This window comes from Protopterus annectens, chromosome 11.part0 (genome assembly GCF_019279795.1).
Source record: "Protopterus annectens isolate FY-2018-M chromosome 11.part0, PAN1.0, whole genome shotgun sequence".
NCBI lineage: Eukaryota > Metazoa > Chordata > Ceratodontiformes > Protopteridae > Protopterus > Protopterus annectens.
Window position 1 is genome coordinate 86968102 of NC_056745.1, and position 21050 is coordinate 86989151.

The 21050-nt window shown below is 42.9% G+C and overlaps 1 protein-coding gene across 1 annotated transcript in view; it reads left to right on the forward strand.

The window, feature by feature from the left end:
• CNOT4 (CCR4-NOT transcription complex subunit 4) overlaps positions 1-21050 on the forward strand; it is a 1808607-nt gene that overhangs the window by 513956 nt on the left and 1273601 nt on the right. The window contains exon 5 of the mRNA XM_044087468.1: positions 18556-18657. Coding sequence (XP_043943403.1) covers positions 18556-18657 — 102 coding nt within the window. The remainder of the gene's footprint in view (positions 1-18555; positions 18658-21050) is intronic.

A 21050-nucleotide genomic window follows, 5' to 3' on the forward strand; every position in this document is an offset into this window, starting at 1 on the left:
GTTCTCACACTCCCCAAGTGAAGACTTTTTATTTTTTTGTAACACCAGTGGTAAAATGAGAGTTCTTCAAATGGGAAGGAAGGGAAACTGCAGACACACACAAACTATGCTAAGACCTCTTGAGTTTGGATTCTCCTAAGGCCTTGGCCAACCCTACAGTATTGAAGGCTTTGGAGGATGCCTTTTAATTTGGCTTCCTCTTGTCCAGATTCACAACCTCATTCTTTTAGGTAGCCTGACAAAGCTGTAATAAGGTACTCCTAGAATTCACATTACTGGCCTGGCTGTGAGTCTATGGACAGGGCATAGTGGATCCTAAACCCTTGGCTTCTTCTAATCTTGACCCCCCCCCCTCCCCCCAATGAAAATGATTGCAGAGCCTTTGATAGGTATGGGAAGATGGTGTATGATTCTTCCACTTGAGCTTTCAGGGCGGTTAACTGATAGTTCCATATGGAAAAGTGCCTGCTTTCTATGTTTTCAGGTGTGTATTATTCCATAACCTGTCTTCCTGCTTCAGATATTAAGCTTGCTGTCTTCTGCATCTAAGGTCTCAAAATACTCAAAATGCATGTTTGATGCTGCCACCATGTATGTAATGTGCAGACATGCTTTGGTCAGTCTGTAGAGCTTTCTTGATAAAGGCACAAATTGTAAATGCCCCTTTGGAAAATTTTTTTTTACTAGAAATTCCTCTGCTTGGGTATTCAGAAGATTAGATGAAAGTTCCCAAGGTGTCAAGCTCTGAGCCCTGCTTTAAGAAACATTTCATGCCAGTTCAGCAAACATCCACTGCGCAGCCATACAAGGAAACATTGGCAAGAGGACTCCCCACCCCCAAAAAAGACCCAGAGGGTCTTCCCTGCATGAGAAGTATGTGTAACAACCTTTTGATGTCATTCCCCATTTTTCTTCCCACCCAGCCATCCTTGCAAACTAACAAGCAGTCTTTTTATTCTTTGTATCTTCAGAGGCAAGCAGATTCTTGGGTACTGAAAATAATGTGGTGCTACAGATTGTAACTGGCTTTGCTTCCTCTACAGTCAGAAATCTCTTCACCAGAGAAACCAGACTTACTCCCCCAAATTTAAACAGTGATGTTATGGGGTGCAATAGAACCTATTCTCCCTTCCCAATGAGGGAAAGATTTCTACTCAAGGATATTTCTTGTACCCAAGAAAGAAAGCGCTTGGGCCCAATCTGGAGCTGTCAATTCCGAATACTGTCCTCATTGTTCCAGAGTTTAAAATGTTAATTTTGCAGTTCTCTTTTTCCTCCACTTGCACACAATGCTTATAGTCACTTGAACTAAGAATGCATGTCACCACATCCCTGTTCACAAAGATCACCAATGTTAAGATTCTTTGTTTTGGGATTGCATTTTGAATTTACATTGTTGCGATTTGGTCTGTCTGCCACTGCAAGGGTATTCACAGAATTCTGGCTCCAGTCATTGCCTTATGTAGACCTCAGGGAATTCAGATTTACCTCCACATGGACGATTACTTAATTTTAGCCACTTCTGCCCAAGCAATCTGGTATACCTTCATTTTTCATGAACCTCTATGCAGCCTCAGTACCTCAGTTGGTAGCACACTTGCTTTTGGTGGTAGACTGCAGCATAAACTGAGGGTGCTGCACTCCCGAGTGTGCTGTCCTTTAGATGTTAAAACAAGGCCTCATCAGCCTGAGCTGGTGGTATCTCAGGTGGGTATAAAATATCCCACAGCAGTTGCTGAAGAGAGTTTGGGGTGTTCCCCAGGGCCACATTTCTCCTATTCAGTGTGTATATTACCTTTGGTCATTCATGAAAAGTCGTTGGTCTAAGGGAGCTAACCCAGCCAATAAAAATGTGTGTGTGTGTGGGGGGTATTCCGCAGTCTAGGTTTATTGTTAAATCTGGAAGTGTTTTCTCTTTTATGTTTCACAGGTTAATCTTTCTAGGATGCCTTCTGGGTGCCTCTTTGATTGCTTGATGGTAACCTACCTCCTTCAAGGGTAAGTTTCCTTCTGTCATCAGAAATTAAGTATTTGCTTGCCCGACTACTTTCAAAGTAATATTTCTTTAGAAATTAACATTAAACGCACAAAAATATTTTTTTTGGGGGGGGGGTTCGTTTGGGCAGATATCCCAGTTAGATGGCTGGCCACTGGAGCAGGTCTTGGAGCACCACCTTCATTCCTATAAGGTGTCCCTAATTTTGAGGGATACATCTGGTTATGCATCAAGATTGTGCCCTGTCCTTTGTAAAATTCAGGGCATTGTGATAAAATAGTGAGTGTTAATTTCATCCATTCCAGACATTACAGTTGAAGTTCTTGCTTTTCAGAAAATAATAATACAAACCCTTTTGATTCTATGAACTTTGTCAGTGAATATGCCAATATATTAAACTTCATCTTAATTTTAGGTTTTGTCTCTGATTATTTTTGGCTTTCCTATGGTTTTAGAGAAAAAGGAGTTCTGGAGTTATGCTTGCTATTCTATCCAGACTGCTGCAAATTTATGTTTGTTGTCTAGCAGCCAATCTGAGAACGACAGAGTAGCGTTTTGTACTCCATTGTGACAGAGTAATTTCAGATCAAAGATGGAAGATCAGTTTTATTTTTGACTGAAACAAATGTGCTGTAGACACTGGCTTTATGTTCACTAAATTAACCTTGTTGGTCAAGCGAAAGCTGCCACCTCTGAAGTGGCTACATGGCAGTGTTAATGTACTGTAGTGTTTCCTCATTAAGATTGCAGAAAGTCCAGACAGGGCAAATGCTGCTTTATCCACAAGCTCCCTTACTGAGGTTAAATTAAGAGAACCCTTGCTTTCATGTACCTGTCCACAAGCACACAGAAGTTCTTTCCATCCCTGCTGGAGTCCTCTCCAGCCCTAAGGAGTTGGTGAGTGCCCCGGGGCCACCTTGGTTTAAGGCCATTGAGCTGGTGCTTTACTACACCTGATAAGCTTCTCCTGCAGGCTATGTCGTTTGATAACACATCCATTTGGACCATACATAATGCTGGCTACTCTACTCTACTGAGGCATCACCCTAAGTGGGTGGGAGACTGCTCACCCCTGTTGATGATTGGTGATGTGTAACTTCCCTACTTGGACGTTTGAGACCTCATCTGAAAGCTGTACAGAATGGAGTTTCTTAAACACAGGGCGTTTTTACCCTTCTGCTAGGTTGATGGTCTGAACACACCAAACGGTTGAAGTCAGAAATTTGCTTAGGAGTATGAGTGACACTCCACCTGTGTCTGTCAGGGACTCGAGTCAGACACCACACAGCAGGACAACTTTGATCATCACTTACAGATTTTTTTTCTTTCCCTTGAGATTTGATAACCAGTAGTGAGGCTACATTAAGCCTCAACTCCCCAGCAGGCAGCCTCAAGTTTGTGAAATATCTTAGACCTTATGGAAGACCATTTTCAGATTGTAGAGGTTAAGGATGGACAAAGAAGATCTTGGAGTTGCTAGACTGTGTGCCCCCCCCCCCCCAATAACATTTACCCAGTACAGGGAACTCTGCTGGATGTATTTGAAACATATTCGCAGGAAATTGACTTAGCCTCTTGTACCCCAAAGGCCAGTCAGACTTTATATGTTTCAGGGATACCACTTTTTTCTTTATAAGAATGTAGTAGCTGACCCTGCTTGAAGGCAGCAAAAGGAGACCATTCTCCCTGCAGGAAGAAATGCATTTCATAGTGCTAGGGAAAGGATAGAAGGAAAACCTGTACCCAGCCTTGTTACCTTTTTAGAGCCATAAACTGTGTCGGCTCCATATCCTGATGTTCCAAACGCATATTCTTAAGCAGATGTTGGAGGTTGACCTCAATCAAGTAAACTCTAAAGCGGCGCAGTCCCATTTATTCATGCTGCCTAACAGTTGGGCAGAAATAGCATAAAGTGTGCCTATGATGCTGCAGATGCAGCTTCCAGAGTTGCTGCTACTGTTAGTGTTGAGAAGAAATATTTAGCCTTTGATAGAACTCAAACTTCAGTGCCCTCCTGGACTAGGAATTACTTTTTGGTCCACATACAAATGAGGTATTTGAGTCTAGATGAGTTGGGGAAGGTTATGGTTACAGTTTGCCGTGTGCACCATCCTCAACCCAAGTGTAATAGGAATTTCCCTAATAAATGAGGGTCCTTTTTCAGAGACCCAAGAAAAGATAGATCGCCAAAGGGGGGGAATCCTTTTCATGAGAAAAATGTGAGGATATTGGGTTTGTTGTCTTCATTGCCCCTCTTTGCACCCCCTTTAAAATCAGCTGTGACTACCCAACCTTAACCTTAGACCCTGCTGTCTTCCATACATGGGAGGGAGGTAGTCTGCTTACCTGCAAGAGTGGACAATTTGTCAAACAAATTGTCATATAACCTTTCTGTAGCCTAGGAAACACTAATTCTGTTTGGATGGCTAGGGAAGACCAAATTCTGCCTTGATGAGTGGACCCATTGGCACTGTGCAGGGGCAGCTTGGCACCTCAGGGCTCAAGTTCCTCCATCCAGTAGTCTTTGAGATTTAACGTCCTTACTAGGATGTTCATCGTGTTTCACTGTTGCAGTCATTACACTTGGGTTATCCTGCTGGCAGGCTACCCTCAGTCGGCCTGAATTCCAAAGTCTAGGTCCGGCATCGGTTGCTGTCTCATCTTCCCTGACGTCAGTGCGCCAGGGGTATAAAAGATGCAGCCAACGCCATTTTCTTCAGTCTTTCTTGCCGTGCGATGCCCGAAGCAAAAGCAGTTCGCAAGTGCCGGTCGGTCGACTCCTGAGATTTTCTAAATCGAATTTCAGATCAGAGGTCTTCATTAAAGGACCACTACGGGCAAACAATGAAAAAACATATATTTTTTATCTTGCCATAATTTACTGCACTTCCTAAAGACACGCTTCTGGAGCATTTCTCCCCGGGCCTCCGCTGAAAACAGGATCTGTGGAACCTAGTCGGACTTTCCCGGTCAACAAATGTTAAATAAATAAATAAAAATAAATAAATAAAGCTGCCTGCAGCAACATATGTACTCATTCCTAATTTTATTTTTTTTTTTACTCTTGTCTGTCCTCATGGGGGCAGACATTGTGATTCCTTTTGAAAGCTACATCTGTCTCAATGCACACACTGTGAGAACAAATAGCCCTACCATTTGTTGTCAGACTAGACTTCCATTCACTTAGAATGGAACACCTGAAAAAAAATGCCAAGATTGAGAGTCTGCAGCTCATGTGTCATTGACTGGTACGTGCTGAGTTTTACAAATGTTGTTCCTACTGATGTACTACACATTCTCTGAAAGAAACTTGCAAAAGTGTGAACAAATTACTGAGATAAAAAAGACTTTTCGCAAGGAGCAGTTTTGCAAGTTTCAGTTCCTGGCCAAGTTACTCCTCCCATCTCCGCTCCTTCAGTGGGCTACAGTCTCACATTTCCAGCTTGGGTAGATTCAACTATTTTGTTAGCTTTGCATGACAATAGACCTCAAAAAAATCACAGCCTGGTGTGCCACTAAAACTGTTCACTTGTATGTCTCTTCACTTCTGGGTAGCATTTCCCCAGGAATAAAAAAAAAAAAAGCACACGCATCACTCCAGAGTTTGGGCCAATCTATCCATTTCTTATTGTGCACAGTAAAACATTCAGTTTATAATGCATTCTGGCTGCTGACATGGTTATCTTTACATAGTTATTCTCTTATAGCATAAACTGAACTTATGGTATTCAATGCCAAGCTTTACAAGAGTTTTCAGTTTCTTAACAATGACCTCCCAAGCCTCTGATGTGACCCAGTACTTTGTCAATATACTGTAAATACATAGATTAATACAAATATGTGTGCACATATGACACGTACAATAATACACACATACCATCATTAAAACAAGATAAATGCAATATAAATTATATCAACATAGTTATGATTTCTAGTTTATGACCCTGTTTGTCTATGGAAACTTATTTTTGAATTTATGTTCAAGCAGTTGTATATTTGTTGTATATTTTGTATATTTGTTGTGTATTATCTTGTTTAATTGTTTCTCAATATTCTAACCACTGTGTATGCTGCATCAATTGTAAAACTCTGATTTTACTCCTTTTATATTTTCTATGCTCTTTGTACAAAATAGCTATGTTTGTATAATTTATTTTTAATATTTTTTTATAATTGTTTAATATGTATCTGGAGCTTTTCTCCCCCAGCCTCCGCTGAAAACGGTCATCTTGTGTCCAGTCGGACTAACCTGGTAAACAAATGGAAAATAAATAAAAAATAAAATATAGTAAGAAAATCAAATCAATACACCAAGAAAAATCCAAAACTTAAGTAAAAAAAACACACAAGGAAGGAAAATGTTTCCTTGATGCTGTCATATATATATATATATATATATATATATGTATGTATATGTATTATAACATATATAATATATTGGGCAAAACAACATACCCAACACACTAGTCATAGGTGACTATAGTCAGGCACACTGATGTCCCACTTACCAGGCTAAACAAGGAGAAGTTTACTGTCAGCTGCCTGTCGGGTGCCAGGATCTGCCACATAACCCATGCACTCAGGTCACTCCATAACCAAGTACAAATATGACTCTGTCATTGTCCATGTTGGTGTGAATGACCTGAGACATGCCTCCCTGGACTACATGAAAAAGAGACATGGAAGAGCTCTCCGATCTTGTAGCCCAGGGAGGTATGACCCTAGCCCTGAGTAGCATTCTGCCATCGCCCAGAATGATACCGCAGTACAAGGACAAAATGATTGACTTCAACAATTGGCTAAGCTTCTGGTGTCATTCTAAGGGGATCTATTATCTGTCTTCCTGGGACGACATGGTCGACAGACCATGATGCTTTGCCAGATATGGCCTGCACCTGTCACCCATGGGATTCCGGATACTGGCTAAGGCTCTTGCCATCCCTATAGTGCCTTTTTTTTAGACCAGTTTCAAATGCAACAGGAACAGGCAAGCAAAAACTGAGGGTAATGCTACTCAATGCTAGAAGTCTAAATCTCGGAATGCACACACTAAAGCACTCCTTAAAATGGAGAACATCAATAACCTGTGCAGTGACTGAGACCTGGTTCAAGGCTCCAAAGAGCACCCCTGCACTACCAGGCTATAACTCATACCACACTTTTCGGCCACGTAACCTGGACCGGAACACCAAAGGCGGAGGTGTACCCATATTCATTAAGGATATCCACACCACCAGGCTAGTTGCTCAGCATAATGCATCCAAGGTTATCTAAGTGCAACTAACTCTGGGCAAAACTGCAATCCAAATTGTAGCTTGCTACAGATCCCCCATCATGTCCCACTGCTCTTTTCTTGACGTACTGGAAAATATTAGGGTTCAGACACCCTAATAATGGGCGATTTCGACTACCCCACCATTAACTGGGAAAACTACTCGTGTACCAACTCCTTCGCTCAACGCTTTCTGGAATTCATAAATTCCAGTCCCCTGGATCAACTTATCCCCACCCCTACCAAGGGCAACAATATCCTAGACCTAGTCATTATCAACATGAATGACCAGTGTTCCACACCCGAAGTCAACTCCTTGTTGGTCAGATCCGACCATAAGCTAATCACCCTAAATATGCACATCCCGCCCCCACCCCACATTAAGGAAACCACGGTAAAAAATGTCTCCATAGTCAACTTCATGCTTCTTAAGACAGAAGTGGCAAACTTCATGACACCCATGCAGATGGACAATACAGTTACAACTACTGAATCTTACACAAATGCACTCTATAAGCACTTACACGAGGGCATGGATTGTGCTATCCCAAACAGAACCAAGAAGCTATCCTCCAAAAAAGGAAGCCAATCTGGTGGTCCCCTGCCATAAACAAACTGTACAACAGAAGGAAGAAACTGTTGCAAGAGAGAGTAAAATCCCATGAGTGGTGGAGCTCCCTGGTCAGCCTCAGTAAGATGCTGAGATCCCTTATAAGAGCATCCAAAACTAGTTATGAAAATAAAATCGCCACTGATTCTAAGGACAACCACAAAGCATTCTATACCTATGTCAAGAATCTCACTGGCAACACCCAGATCTGCTCCGAGTTACAGCACAACTGCATGAAAATTACAGAACCAACTGATATTGCCAACATTCTGGCAGAGAAGTTCAGTGCTAACTTTACCATCCTCTCACACCCTAAAGGGCCCATATCTATATAGGAAGAATGCAGAGTCCCTGTAATCACAACTACACAGGTAAAAGCTGCACACTCTAAAGCCAAAAACACAGCATCCATGGGACTGGACAACATCCCAGGCTGCATTTTGCATGAACTTCAGAACGAACTGGCTCCCCACCCAAGCACCATGTTCAATCATAGCCTCACATCAGGCTTTGTGCCCACTGAATGGCACACAGCAACAGTTATCCCACTCCACAAAAGGGGAGCCACCACTGATCCCGGGAACTATCGTCCTATTAGCCTGATGAGCTTGGTCTGCAAGGCCATGGAACGTATAGGTTCATAGGTAGGTACTAGACTATCAGTCCCGGGGCCTATACAAGCCCAGCCAGAAAGGTTCCCTGGCTTTTACCACCCAAGAAAATTATTTTCCTGTGCCACTGTCGAGCAGAGCCACAGAGGTGATTCCCAGGGTGAATTTCCTATTTCCCATCCAATCATCAAGATTTTTCTTGAAGAGTGCTAATAAAGAGCTTTGTTTGATATAGATAGGTAGTTTATTCCAGAGTATGGGAAGTCTCTGGGACAGGAATCTATCCCTCTGGCATGTTCTGTTTATTGTGGTGACAAGGTTTAGGTTCCTAGAGCGTGTAGCTCGCAGGGATTGGGATTTCTTTAAGTGGAGCATGTCCAACAGCTCTGGGTTTGACATAGCTTTGTATGTTAGGCAGTGATCACCTCTGAGTAGGCATTATGCGACGGAGTAAAGCTGGAGTTTTTTGAGACGGTCTGTGTAGGGCATCTGTTTGAGGCCGGTAATCCTCTTTGTGAGGTATTTCTGTGGCCTTTCCAGTTGTAGATGTCTTGTGAGGTACATACCAAAAGGGGCGTTGTACTCTATAATGGGTCTAATGAGTGATGAGTAGAGGGGAACAATGACCTCTTTTTTTCTGGATGAGAAACCTTTTGTGATGTGTGCCACGTAGAAGGATTTCCTGATTACTGTGGGATGTAATTATCAAAGGAGGGAATACTGTCCACCTGTGTCCCAAGGTCTCTCATCACACTTTTGGTGTTAAGTATACTACCGCCTATGTTGTAGCTCATGGGTACAGAGTTTTTACCAAAGGGGATGACAGTGCACTTTTTGGCATTGAGCTTGAGGCCATGGCTTACCAAGCATCTGTCTCAGGCCCTTTTGTAGGATGTCCATATTATTAGGAGTTTCGATTATGCCTCCTAGTTTGCAGTCATCTGTGAACTTCATTAGCCAAAGACCTTCTGTATTAGCCTGTACTTCAGAGAGGTAGATACCAAACAGGAGAGGACCCAGGACTGAACCTTGTGGTACTCCACTTGTCACTGGTCTGAAGTCGGATTTGGAGTTTGCTACTTTCACAGTGTGGGTTCTATGAGCCAGTTGCCAACCCATCTTGTGACATAGGGATTTATACCTAGTTTAGTGAGTTTATCTATAATTCCAGAGTGGGGGATGGTGTTGAAATCCTTGGCAAGATCTAGATAGGCTGTGTGAACCATCTTACCCTTGTCTATGGCTTTGGTGACTGCTTCAAAGAAGTCTATCAGGTTTAGGCGACATGATCTGCCTTTTACAAACCCGAACTGGGTGGAGTCCAGAGTTTGGAGATTACCAATGTCTTTGTTTATAAGTTCCATGATGATACGTTCCATGGCCTTGCAGACCAGGCTCGTCAGGCTAATGGGCCAGTAGTTCCCGGGGTCCATGGTGGCTCCCCCCTTGTGGAGTAGGATAACCATCGCTGTGCGCCATTCAGCAGGCACAAAGCCTGAGGTGAGGCTATGATTGAAAAAAAATAAATAGCCTCTGCAAGGCTCAAACCCAGGGCCCTGCACACCATAGCCAAAGTTATTTACAAATAACCCTGTCAGATATCGTGGAACTCCTAAACAAAGACATTGGTAACCTAAACTCTGGACCCCACCCAGTTTGGGTTTGTGAAAGGCAGATCATGCATCCTGAACCTAATCGACTTCTCTGAGTCAGTCGATGATGCTAAGGTGGTTCACACAGCCTATATTGACCTCGCCAAGGCTTTTTGCTCCATTTCCCATTCTGGAATTATAGCTAAACTCACTAAACTAGGTATAAAACCCTACGTCACAAGATGGGTTGCCAACAGACTCAGACAGAAGCCACACTGTAAAAGTTGCAGACTCCAAATCTGACATCAAACCAGTGACAAGTGGAGTACCACAGGGTTCAGTCCTGGGACCTCTTTTGTTTAGTATCTACTTCTCTGAAGTACAGGCTAACGCAGAAGGCCTCTGGCTAACAAAGTTTGCAGATGACTGCAAACTAGGAGCCATAGTGGAGTCCCCAAATGATGTGGACATCCTACAGAAGGGCCTCACTGAGACAGATGCCTGGTGTTAGAGCCATGGCCTCAAGCTCGATGCCAAAAAGTGCATTGTCATCCCCTTTGGTAAAAACTCTGTACCCATGAGCTACCACTTAGGTGGTAGTCTACTTAACACTGAATGTGTGATGAGATCTTGGGACCCAGGTGGACAGTAGTCTCTCCTTTGATAATCACATCGCCACAGTAGTCAGGAATTCCTTCTACGTGGCACACCTCATCACAAAAGGGTTCTCATCCAGGAAAAAGAGAGGTCATTGTTCCCCTTTACTTGACGCTCATTAGACCCATTATAGTGTACAACGCCCCTTTTGGAATGTACCTCACAATGCATTTGCAGCAGCTGGAAAGGCCGAAGTACCTCACAGAGGATTACTGGCCTCAAACAGATGCCCTACACTGACCATCTAAAACAAAACTCCAGCTTTACTCCGTAGCATATCGCTAACTCAGAGGTGATTTCTGCCTAACATATAAAGCTATGTCAAACCCAGAGCTGTGTTGGACATGCTACACCTAAAGAAATCCCAATCCCTCTGAGCTAAACGCTCTAGGGACCTAAACCTTGTCACCACAATAAACAGGACATGCTGGAGAGAGAGATTCTTGTCCCAGAGACTTCCCATACTCTGGAACAAGTTACCCTTCTATGTCAAGCAAAGTTCCTCATTAGCACTTTTCAAGAAAGATCTTTTGAGTGGATGGGAGATAGGATAATATTCCCCGGGAATCACTTCTGTGGCTCTGCTTGACAGTGGCACAGGAAAATAACTTTCTTGGGTGACATAAGCCAGGGAAACTTGTTGGCTAGGCTTACTTAGGCCCTTAGGCCGATAGCCTAGTACCTACCTATGAACCTGTTATTACACTAAATACAATATTATGTAGCATTGAAATGTGCTGACATAAGGGTGACAGTTCATTGTTTACCCATAAAGCAAATGTCAGAGTGGAAAAGTTCAAATAGTGGATAAAGAGGAGGAGGGGAAGAGAAGAAAGAGTGAAGTAATAATTAGAGTAGATATGGGAGGCAGGAGAAAAAATAAGTAAACGCAACATTACAAATAAGAGAAACGAAACCAAGGAAAAGAAGAAATCACATGGACAACAAGATTTACTGTGTTCGTGTGTGTATGTGGTGTAAAAGAACTATAAAGCAAATCTGCACTGATACCGGCTTGCTGCCCTGCTGAGGGGGACACTTGTGCAAGTGCAGTGGACTGGCTCCAGTAGGAAGGGATGGCAGCATAACTCTCAACATTATAGAACAAGAAATCTGGACAAGGCCATAAATAATGGGGACAAAGGCCCAAAAATGGGACAATTTATAAATATTGCACTTACAAACTTAGAAAGTTGATAAACAGGTTTTGCATTAGAGTGAATTTTCTTAAGGATATGAAGTCTGAAAATCAAATGCCTGTCAACTTTTTGACTTCAGTGTTCAATTATTTGCCAGTGATTTGACAAAAAACTGCAATTTTATGAAAAACAGACAAAAAAATCTGGACTTTCTGCAAAAATCTGTACTGTTGAGAGATATGGATGGGAGTCTTGAACCAACACCCATCAATCATTTTCATTTGTTTGCCAAAGCCATTACAGCAGTGTTTTGCAGAGAGGTGGGAAAAGCCTCAAATTTGACTGGTATGTTGTGTGGGTAGCTGTGTTTGTGGAAGGTGGAGGTGTGCCTTTGTAAGTGTGGTACGAATGTTATGGATTATGAAATGGAGAGATTGAGTAAAACTGTGCTCGGTGAAGTCCCTAGCAATTTCATCACTGCTTGATTCAGACATATACATTCCCCTGTGTTTCAGTACTATGTTTGAGTGCATTATTTTGTAGTGTAGTTTCACTGCTACAGCTGCTGCTACTCTTTCAATACAAGTATCTGCTTTGGAAATTTTCTCCAGGAGTCTGTTGCTGAGAGGATGAGAGGCATGCTACAGGTATACAACTAAGACAAACTAGATAAAGCAATAGTAAGAAAAAGTACTAGCTCACATCAGAGGCTTGGGAGGTCATTGTTAAGAAACTGAGAACTGTTGTAAAATTTATCATTAAATACCACAAGTTCAGGTTATACTATAAGAGAATAACTATGTAAAGATAACCATGTCAGCAGCCAAAATGCATTATAAGTTGAATATTTTACTGTGCACATTTTAAATGGATACACTGGCCTAAACTCTGGACTGATGCGTTTGCTTTTTTTTATTCCTGGGAAATATTATTCAGAAGTGAATAGGCATAGAGACATACAAGGGAACAGATTTAGTGGCACACCGGGCTGTGATTTTTTTTATGTCTATTGTCATGCAAAGCTGACTAAATAGTTGAATCTAGTAAAGCTGGAAATGTGAGACTGTAGCCCACTGAAGGAGGGAAGATGGGAGGAGTAACCTGGCCAGGAACTGAAACTTGCAAAACTGCTCCTTGTGAAAAGTCTTTTATCTCAATAATTTGTTGACACTTTTGCAAGTTTCTTTCAAATAATGTGTAGTACATCAGTAGGAACAACATTTGTAAAACTCCGCGCATACCAGTCAATGACACATGAGCTGCAGACTCTCAAACTTGGCAGTTTTTTTTCAGGTGTTCCATTCTAAGTGAGTGGAAGTCTAGTCTGACAACAAATGGTAGGGCTCTTTGTTCTCAGTCTGTGCATTATGGGACAGATTTAGCTTTCCAAAGGAATCACGGTGTCTACCCCCATGAGGGCAGACGAGTAAAAACAAAATAAAATTAGGAATGAGTACTTATTTTGCTGCAGGCAGTTTTGGGAGGTGTAGTAAATCATGGCAAGATAAAAAAATATAGGTTTTCTTCATCATTTGCCCGTAGTGGTCCTTTAAAGCCAAGTACCTCATTGGGGAAACTTTTTTTCTTGCTCCAGACCGATGTCAGAAAAAGTTAACAATTGTATTTCTTGTGGGAAGCAAATACTTCATAAGGATTTTCATTCTTACTGTATTCCTTGCCTAGAGCCTGACCACGACGTTGCTAGCTGTCTCTCTTGTGCTAGATTTAACCAACGCACAATTAAGCGTCGATACGATTTTGCCTTTCATTACTTTAGCCGAAGATTTAATTATATAATGCCGTCGGAGCGGCTGACGACCGGAGTTTATAAAAAACGCAAGGAAAAGGATAGGCATCCGAGGTCCAAAACCGACGATGAGGCCTCTGCTAGGCCAGTCGCCGGTTCTCAGTGAGGCGCTTTCGCAGCCCCTGACGCCCGCTACCTCAGAGCCACAGGCCACTTAGACTCCCACGTGGAGCCAACTAGGCCTCTGGATACTCAAGGTATTAGACACTCGGAAACTTTTCCCTCAGATGGGTCTGGAGCCGCTGAGCAGGCATCTGCTTCTGAGGGTGTTTTCAAACCTACACAGCTATATGTTAAGCCAACCTCAGCTTCAAAGGCAAAGACTAAAACAGCTCTAAAGACAAAGAAACAAGTACAGCATTCTCCTGGACAAACTTCCATGCCTAAGAAACAGATGCTTAAAATGGCCGAAGACCTAATTCATTTGATCAGGGGTTCCCATCCCCCTCCTGATAAGAGGTCTAGACAAGAGACAGAATATGACTCTTCAGATCAGGTTTCCATTTCCTCTGACTCTTCTGAACAGGGATACTCTTTTCCTCCCTATGAGGATTCTGATGCTGAAGAATCTAGTCCTTCAGCCTCTCCTCCTGAGGATTATTCTTTTGGGGAAACCCTACATACCATGAGGGAGCACTTTCACTGGTAGAGCTAAGATTACTCAGAATCTAAGAAAAGGCTCAAAGACTTTCTTTTACTACCTCAGCACAGACCTCTTGCTATTCAACCTGTTCTAGACATTGTAGATGATGTGTTTTCAGAGTCCGGCCTGTCTCCTGACTCTTAACCCCCTGCACCTGTTAAGCCAGACAGATACAACAGGGTTCCAGATTCTCATAAATTTCTATATAAAAACCCTGCTGCTGACCCAGAAACTATATCTCAGGGTCCCAAAGGGGTCAAGACTTCCACTGCGAAAAACCCTGTCCCCTCTGATAGGGATTGTAGGGCACTGGACAGATGGGGGAAAAAGGTTTACACTTCTGCTACCTTGGCTGTAAGGGCTTTAAATTGTCAGTTTCATATGCTTAAATATCAGCAATACTTAATGTCACTGCTAAAACAGAAAATGTTGACAAATTGTGAATGTTCTGAAAACAAGGAAATGCAGGATTTATTGCATGCAGCTGAACAAGTGGGAAACGCATACTTTGCAATGTGGTTTTGATTCACTGGAGGCCTCTTGCAGGGCTGGTGTTATGGGTTCCGTCATTAGAAGGCATGCTTGGTTAAAAGAACAGAATCTGCCTGATCATGTTAAAGCAAAATTATTGGATGCTCCATTACAGCATGATACTCTGTTTGGTGTTAAGGCAGAAGAGGTGTTAAAGAAAATGGAGGACAAAGCGAAATCTATGCAGACAGTTGGATTTCTTACAGGTACAGCCACCCAGATTTAGCAGGAACTGGCCTAAGAATTGGTCCTTTCCAGTGTCAGGCCACAAAGAGGCAGATACAGACGCCCTAGAGGCAGACCCCAGCCCCAAGGCTCATACAGACCTAAACAATGGGGTGCTTCTACCTCCAAAAGTGGAGAAGACAAATCACAGCCATATAGGAAACAGTCCCAATGACTTTCCACTGCCAATGCCAAGCACTTATCTTTTGGCAGCACCCTTAGGGGGAAAACTAGCACTTTTTTCACAAAATTGGTGCATGATCGCCCAGGACAAATGAGTCTTGAATATAGTGTCTCAGGGCTACAGGTTCCACTTTCACACCCTTCCAAAGACAAAAGGTATGCCAGACCTGCCACACAATCAATGGGCAGAGGCACAAAAGCAGGTTTCATCCCTCATGGACATGAGGGCTATTCAGCGAGTACCACAGCAAGAGCAGGGACAAGGATTTTACTCAAGACTTTTCCTGGTACCCAGAAAGGACAAAGCCTGGAGACCAATACTGGGCCTGTCTATTCTAAACACTTTTCTGGACGTTCCAAAATTCAAAATGTTGACTCTGCAGCAGCTTCTGCCCATGCTGGGCAAGAAGGCTTGGCTTGTAACTTTGGACCTCAAAGAGGTATACCTGCATGTCCCAATCAGACAATCTTGCAGAAGATACCTCAGATTCATAGCTGGCTCAATGCGCTACCAATTCTCTGCACTGCCCTTTGGCTTATCTACTGCACCCAGGGTCTTAACAAAATGCCTGGCACCAGTAATTGCATTTTGCAGACAGAGGAATTCAAATATATCCTTACTTGGACGACTGCGTTTTTCAAGCAGAGAGCAAGGGCATTCTACTGAAGCATCTGGCGTTTGTAAAAAGATTACTAATTTTCCTAGGGTACACAGTAAACGAAAATAAATCAAAACTGGTGCCCTTTCAAGAGATAATATTCCTGGGTGCAAGCTTACATACAACTGCCCAGATGGCTTATTTCATGCCAGACAAACAAAGGCAACTGACTTCTTACTTCGAAATGTTGGCAGCAAAGACCCAGTTATCTGCAAGAAAAATTCTGCAGGCTTTGGGCTTCATGGCATTCTGCCATTTCCACATGCAAGACTGCATATGAGGAAACTGCAATGGTATCTAAAAAGTGTTTGGACTCAACATTGCCACAGCCTGGAAACATTATTTACCCTCATTCCCTGCCTGCAACAGGAGTTTCGATGTTGGGCACAGGCCTGTCACCACAACAAGGGACAGCCATTCTTTTTACCCACAGCCAGGCAGACACTAACAACAGATGCATCAGATTATGCCGGGGGGTTCACATGGCAGGAAATGGTATTCAGAGCACATGGCCCGCAAACCAAATGCATCTTCATATCAATCAAAAAGAGATGCTAGCTGTACAGAATGCCCTAACTGCCTTCAAGGATCTACTTCATCCAGGACAGCTTGTAGATGAAGGTAATGTTTGTTAGTGCATGTATTTTTATGGGCAGAATTTTTAGCCTGCCCTTTTTGAGGGCACCTGACATTTGGGGCAAGAAAAACTGAAGAAAATGGCGTCTGCTACATTTTTTATACCCCTGGTGCACTGACATCAGGGAAGAGGCGACAGCAACTGACGCCGGACCAGGACTTTGAAATTCAGGCTGACTGCAGGTAGCCTGCCAGCAGGATAACCCAAGTGTAATGACTGCAACAGTGAATACACTCAAACATCTACATTTATGGTAGGTACACAACTGTACTTTATCTGTTCAGAGCCTGCATTGTATCCTGAGGAAGGCCATAATACCACTTACTAGAAAATCTTATTTGGTGAGATTACAATGATTCTCTGTATGGTGCCAAAGGAGAGAACCTCATATTTACTGAAGTAGCTATACAAAGGTTCCTGCAGTATTTGAGAGAGTTGTTGCATGTATGTTTAACAAACATTTCTATTGAGGCCTGTTTATCTGCTTGCCTACCATTGGATCCACCTGCCATTTGTAGAAGGGCAGTAAACATTTTCTCCAAGGGGTGTGCACCTTAGCCCCCCCCCCCCCCCCCCCAAGGCTAATTGTACTGACCTGGAACTTTAATTTTTATGATGGAAAATGTTATCTTTCCTCCAAGTAGATCAGTACACAGTTTGTTGTCTAAGCCAATATTTTTTACTGATGGTAATTTCTGCCAGGAATGTCTAAGAATTGCAAGCCCTCTGATGCAGAGACATTTTTGTCCTTGTTCTGACAGGGCTGCATTGCACATGAATCCTTTCTTTATGCCGAAGATAGTGACAGAAGTGACCTGAATTTTTTATATCATTATGCATTATTTACCAAACCATGGGAAAAAAAGGGGAAATGATTCTTCATTCCGTAGATATTGTCATACAATTGAGGTATTACCGGGATAGGAAAGAGGATTACAGAAGGACTCTGTTCTTTGTGTTTTTTGCAGAGAATAAAAAAAGTTTACTCTTAAAGTTAACAGATTTTATTACTCTTCTTAAATTAAACTGTAACTAAGTGGTTATTGCATTGTATTGTTTGCCATACTTGGGCACAGATACTGCTGTGTAAAGGGAGTTAGAGTAGTGATATCCTAGAAGCAGTTGTATGGTTTTTAGTCTACACTTATTCTGAAAGCTACAGGCTAACATCTTCTAGAGTTGCATTACTGCGACAGTCCTAGAGGACAGTTTAAATACAGGCATACTGATCCTAGGGGTCAGTAGGAGAACACTGGGAGTCATCCCTGAAGTTGACTTATATCCGTGATGTACACAAGGAACATAATGTAGTTGTCATCAACTTGCCATAAATGCATATGATTTTTTTTATAAAAATTAGAAAACATTCAACACCAGCATTCTTTAGATTTTTGTGATGTTTCACAGTTGGTATCCTACTGTTACTTTTGTCTTAACTTTGTTTAAAAATATGTATTTTGTTGAAAGCTGAAATGTTTCTGAGGATAGCTTTGCAAGTACCAAAAGCTCCGGTAACTGTTAATGTGTGCTTTTTGATCTTGGTATTATGAATGTATTTTTTTTCTTGAATAGGTACTGAGAGTATGTAGTTTTGGCTCTGTAGTCTAATAACACTTATGGCTTAACTTACATCCAGTATGCTTTTTTGTACACACAGACACACTGTGCCTACCCATCTTCCTCTATCCATTTTGTATACTTGCATATACAGTTCAGATTCAGTCGCTGGAGGCTAAAACCTGGCACAGCAGGCAGTGGTTGCAAGCCAGGAGCGAAGCGTAGCTGTGACAGCGGTCCATGCAGGTTTGCACATGTAGGAAAGTTTAGCATCTCCAGTCAGCCTGCAAGCATGTTTTACTGAATTCATGTATGCTGATCCCATTTGTGAGAGTTTGGGAGATCATACTTTACTGACAGTTGTGAACTTGTCATAGTTGTTTGTATCTGCTTTCACTGGAGTAAACTTAATTCTTAATTTTCTTCCCTTTTACAGGGTCCAAGTGCAAGTGCGTATGTCACATATATCCGTTCAGAAGATGCACTTAGAGCAATACAGTGTGTCAACAATGTCGTAGTTGATGGCAGAACACTTAAGGTATGATTGTGCATGCAAATGTTTGTACTGTAGAGCAGTTGGATAGCAGACACAGGTGAACAGAGACCTTACAGATACTCAGGTTAACTGGGATTGGTTAGTAACCCAGGTACTGGAGGAATCTGCAGGGCAAAGTGAAAGTGAGAGGGTTATGCTATACTTTCTTTTGGAGAGGGAGGCAACATAACTTGCATGACTGACACTCCGAGGTAGGTTTTTCAGCATACAGCGGATGAGCCAATATGCAAGTAGCATAACAGCTGCCTTTCTGCTTGTGTCTGTACAGGTGTGGTTGATGCTGGTATGATGCTGGTATGATTATGGGTCTCTGTAGGCATTAGTTTGCATGTGGACAACAGGGATTTTGCCAACATAAAAGTATAATGTCCATCACCCTTTGCTCTGCCTGAAGGATGGACCCTTTTACCTACTACCTCCCTGCCATAATTGGCCATTACTGAAGGGGGATTACAAAATCAGTAAGAGGGAGCTAATCATTGGGAGAAAGTCAGGACTTTGTAAAGTGTTACTATACATGAACACAGATTTCATGCTGTGAACCCATTTATCTTGGCTTTTTGGCTTTTGAGTGTGCAAGTTCAGTCATTTGTCAGTCATGGAAGTCTGTACGTTTATTTTGAACTGTTACAATAATCAATTCCTAACTGCTGAGCATAAACCTAGGCACGTTTGGCGTCATTCGTAATTCCCTAAAATAAGATCTGATGTTAGTCTTAGTTCATTCCTTACTGATGGGTTATTGGTTCCGTCCTCGAACTGACCCGACCTCATACCAAGCTCGCGTCAGCCAAAAACTCTTGAGCCAAGCTCCTACCCAGAATGCTCTGCACCCTGTTACCTCAGATCTCATTTGTCGCATTGCTGTACAGCTGTGTCAAGCCACTCTCTCTCAGCCAGGTGAATAATTTTTTTGAAAGTTTCTATATTAGTGCTTAAGTTTTCAATCAGTTACTATCTCTATACTCCTACCCTAACATAACTTTAGGGCCCACTCCCTATAGATTTTCTTCCCTTTTATTACCTTTCTCTTACCTTTGAGGTAATTCTTCATTACCATCATTGGTAATCCTTCCTTTCTTCTTACTTTTCTGGGTAGTGTCTTTCTCCGTCATTGTTGGACAAGAAAAGTATTGTAAGTTTCAGACAGTGTATGGAATGCGGCCGTAAGTTGCCACTTTCTGATGGCCATGATTTATGTGTTTGACCAGGACTCTCAATGAATCAAAGAACAAGTTAATCCTGAAAGGCCTCCTTAAAACTCCTTTCTGTGAGGCTATCTCTGGGTCGGAGGGCTCACCCCGTCCTGCTAAACCCCGTAAGAGGCATTCCTCCTCGAGGTCGCTCACTTCATCTCCCTCTGAAGATCACAAGGAGCCAACTCACAAAAAGGTAAAAATTTTGAGCCCAGCGCTGCTATCTGTGGCCCTTTCGGGCCCCAGCCTCGGCACCACCCCAGTTGATTCTTGCTCCAGCTGTGTCCTCTCTATTGCCACCGGCACCGGAGTTCCCGGTGCAGACACTTATGGCTCCAACAGTTTTGTCGCCTCCTTTATTGGCACCGTTTCTGCAGGTACAGTCTCCCTCGGTGCAAACTTCTTCGGCCCTGAGTTTGACGATACGGTCTCCTATGGTGCAGACACCTTTGGCACCGACATGCTGTTTGGTGCAGTCCTTTTCAGCACCGTCATTACTACTAATTCAGACACCTTCCTCGACGGCACCGTATCGGTGCAGACATTTACCACACTGCCCTGTACGGTGTGGACACAGACTTTTGTGGCACTGCCGCCTTCGGCGCAGATAACTTGACACCATTCTCCTTGGTGCAGACACCCTTGGTTCCGGGCTCTGCACCACTCGAACTAGCAAGGACCAAGTATTCTCCTTCCTTGGATCTGTTTGTTCATAGGTTCATAGATTAGTACTAAGATAACTGCCCTTGCGAGCCATTTTAAGCCTAGCCATTTATCCCTTGTGAGTCTCAAACCCTGCACCTTGTGTTTGTAAGGCAAACACCTTAACCATTAGGCCACCCACCCAACCCCTTGGTAGCCAATAAAGCCCTTTTTAGAAAGGCCAGAATCTCCTTCAGGTTTATCTGAGGTCGACCAGGAGCCTCTCTGAACAAGATGTGTTGTGGCTTGTTGACCAGTTGCTTGTGGCCAGGGGTCTCTCAACCGTCTAAAGCTACGTTCCCTCTTTCAGGTGACCGTATTTCTCTACAGTCTCCCAACGTATCATCCTCCTTTGACTTCCACGCAAGCATCGAAGCCCCTTCCTCCAACAGCATCTTCCCTCCCTCCGACCCCGATAGTGGACCTGACTTTGGAGCCAGTCGTCCTTGTGGTCCTCTGTGCACTGGGCATCGTGCA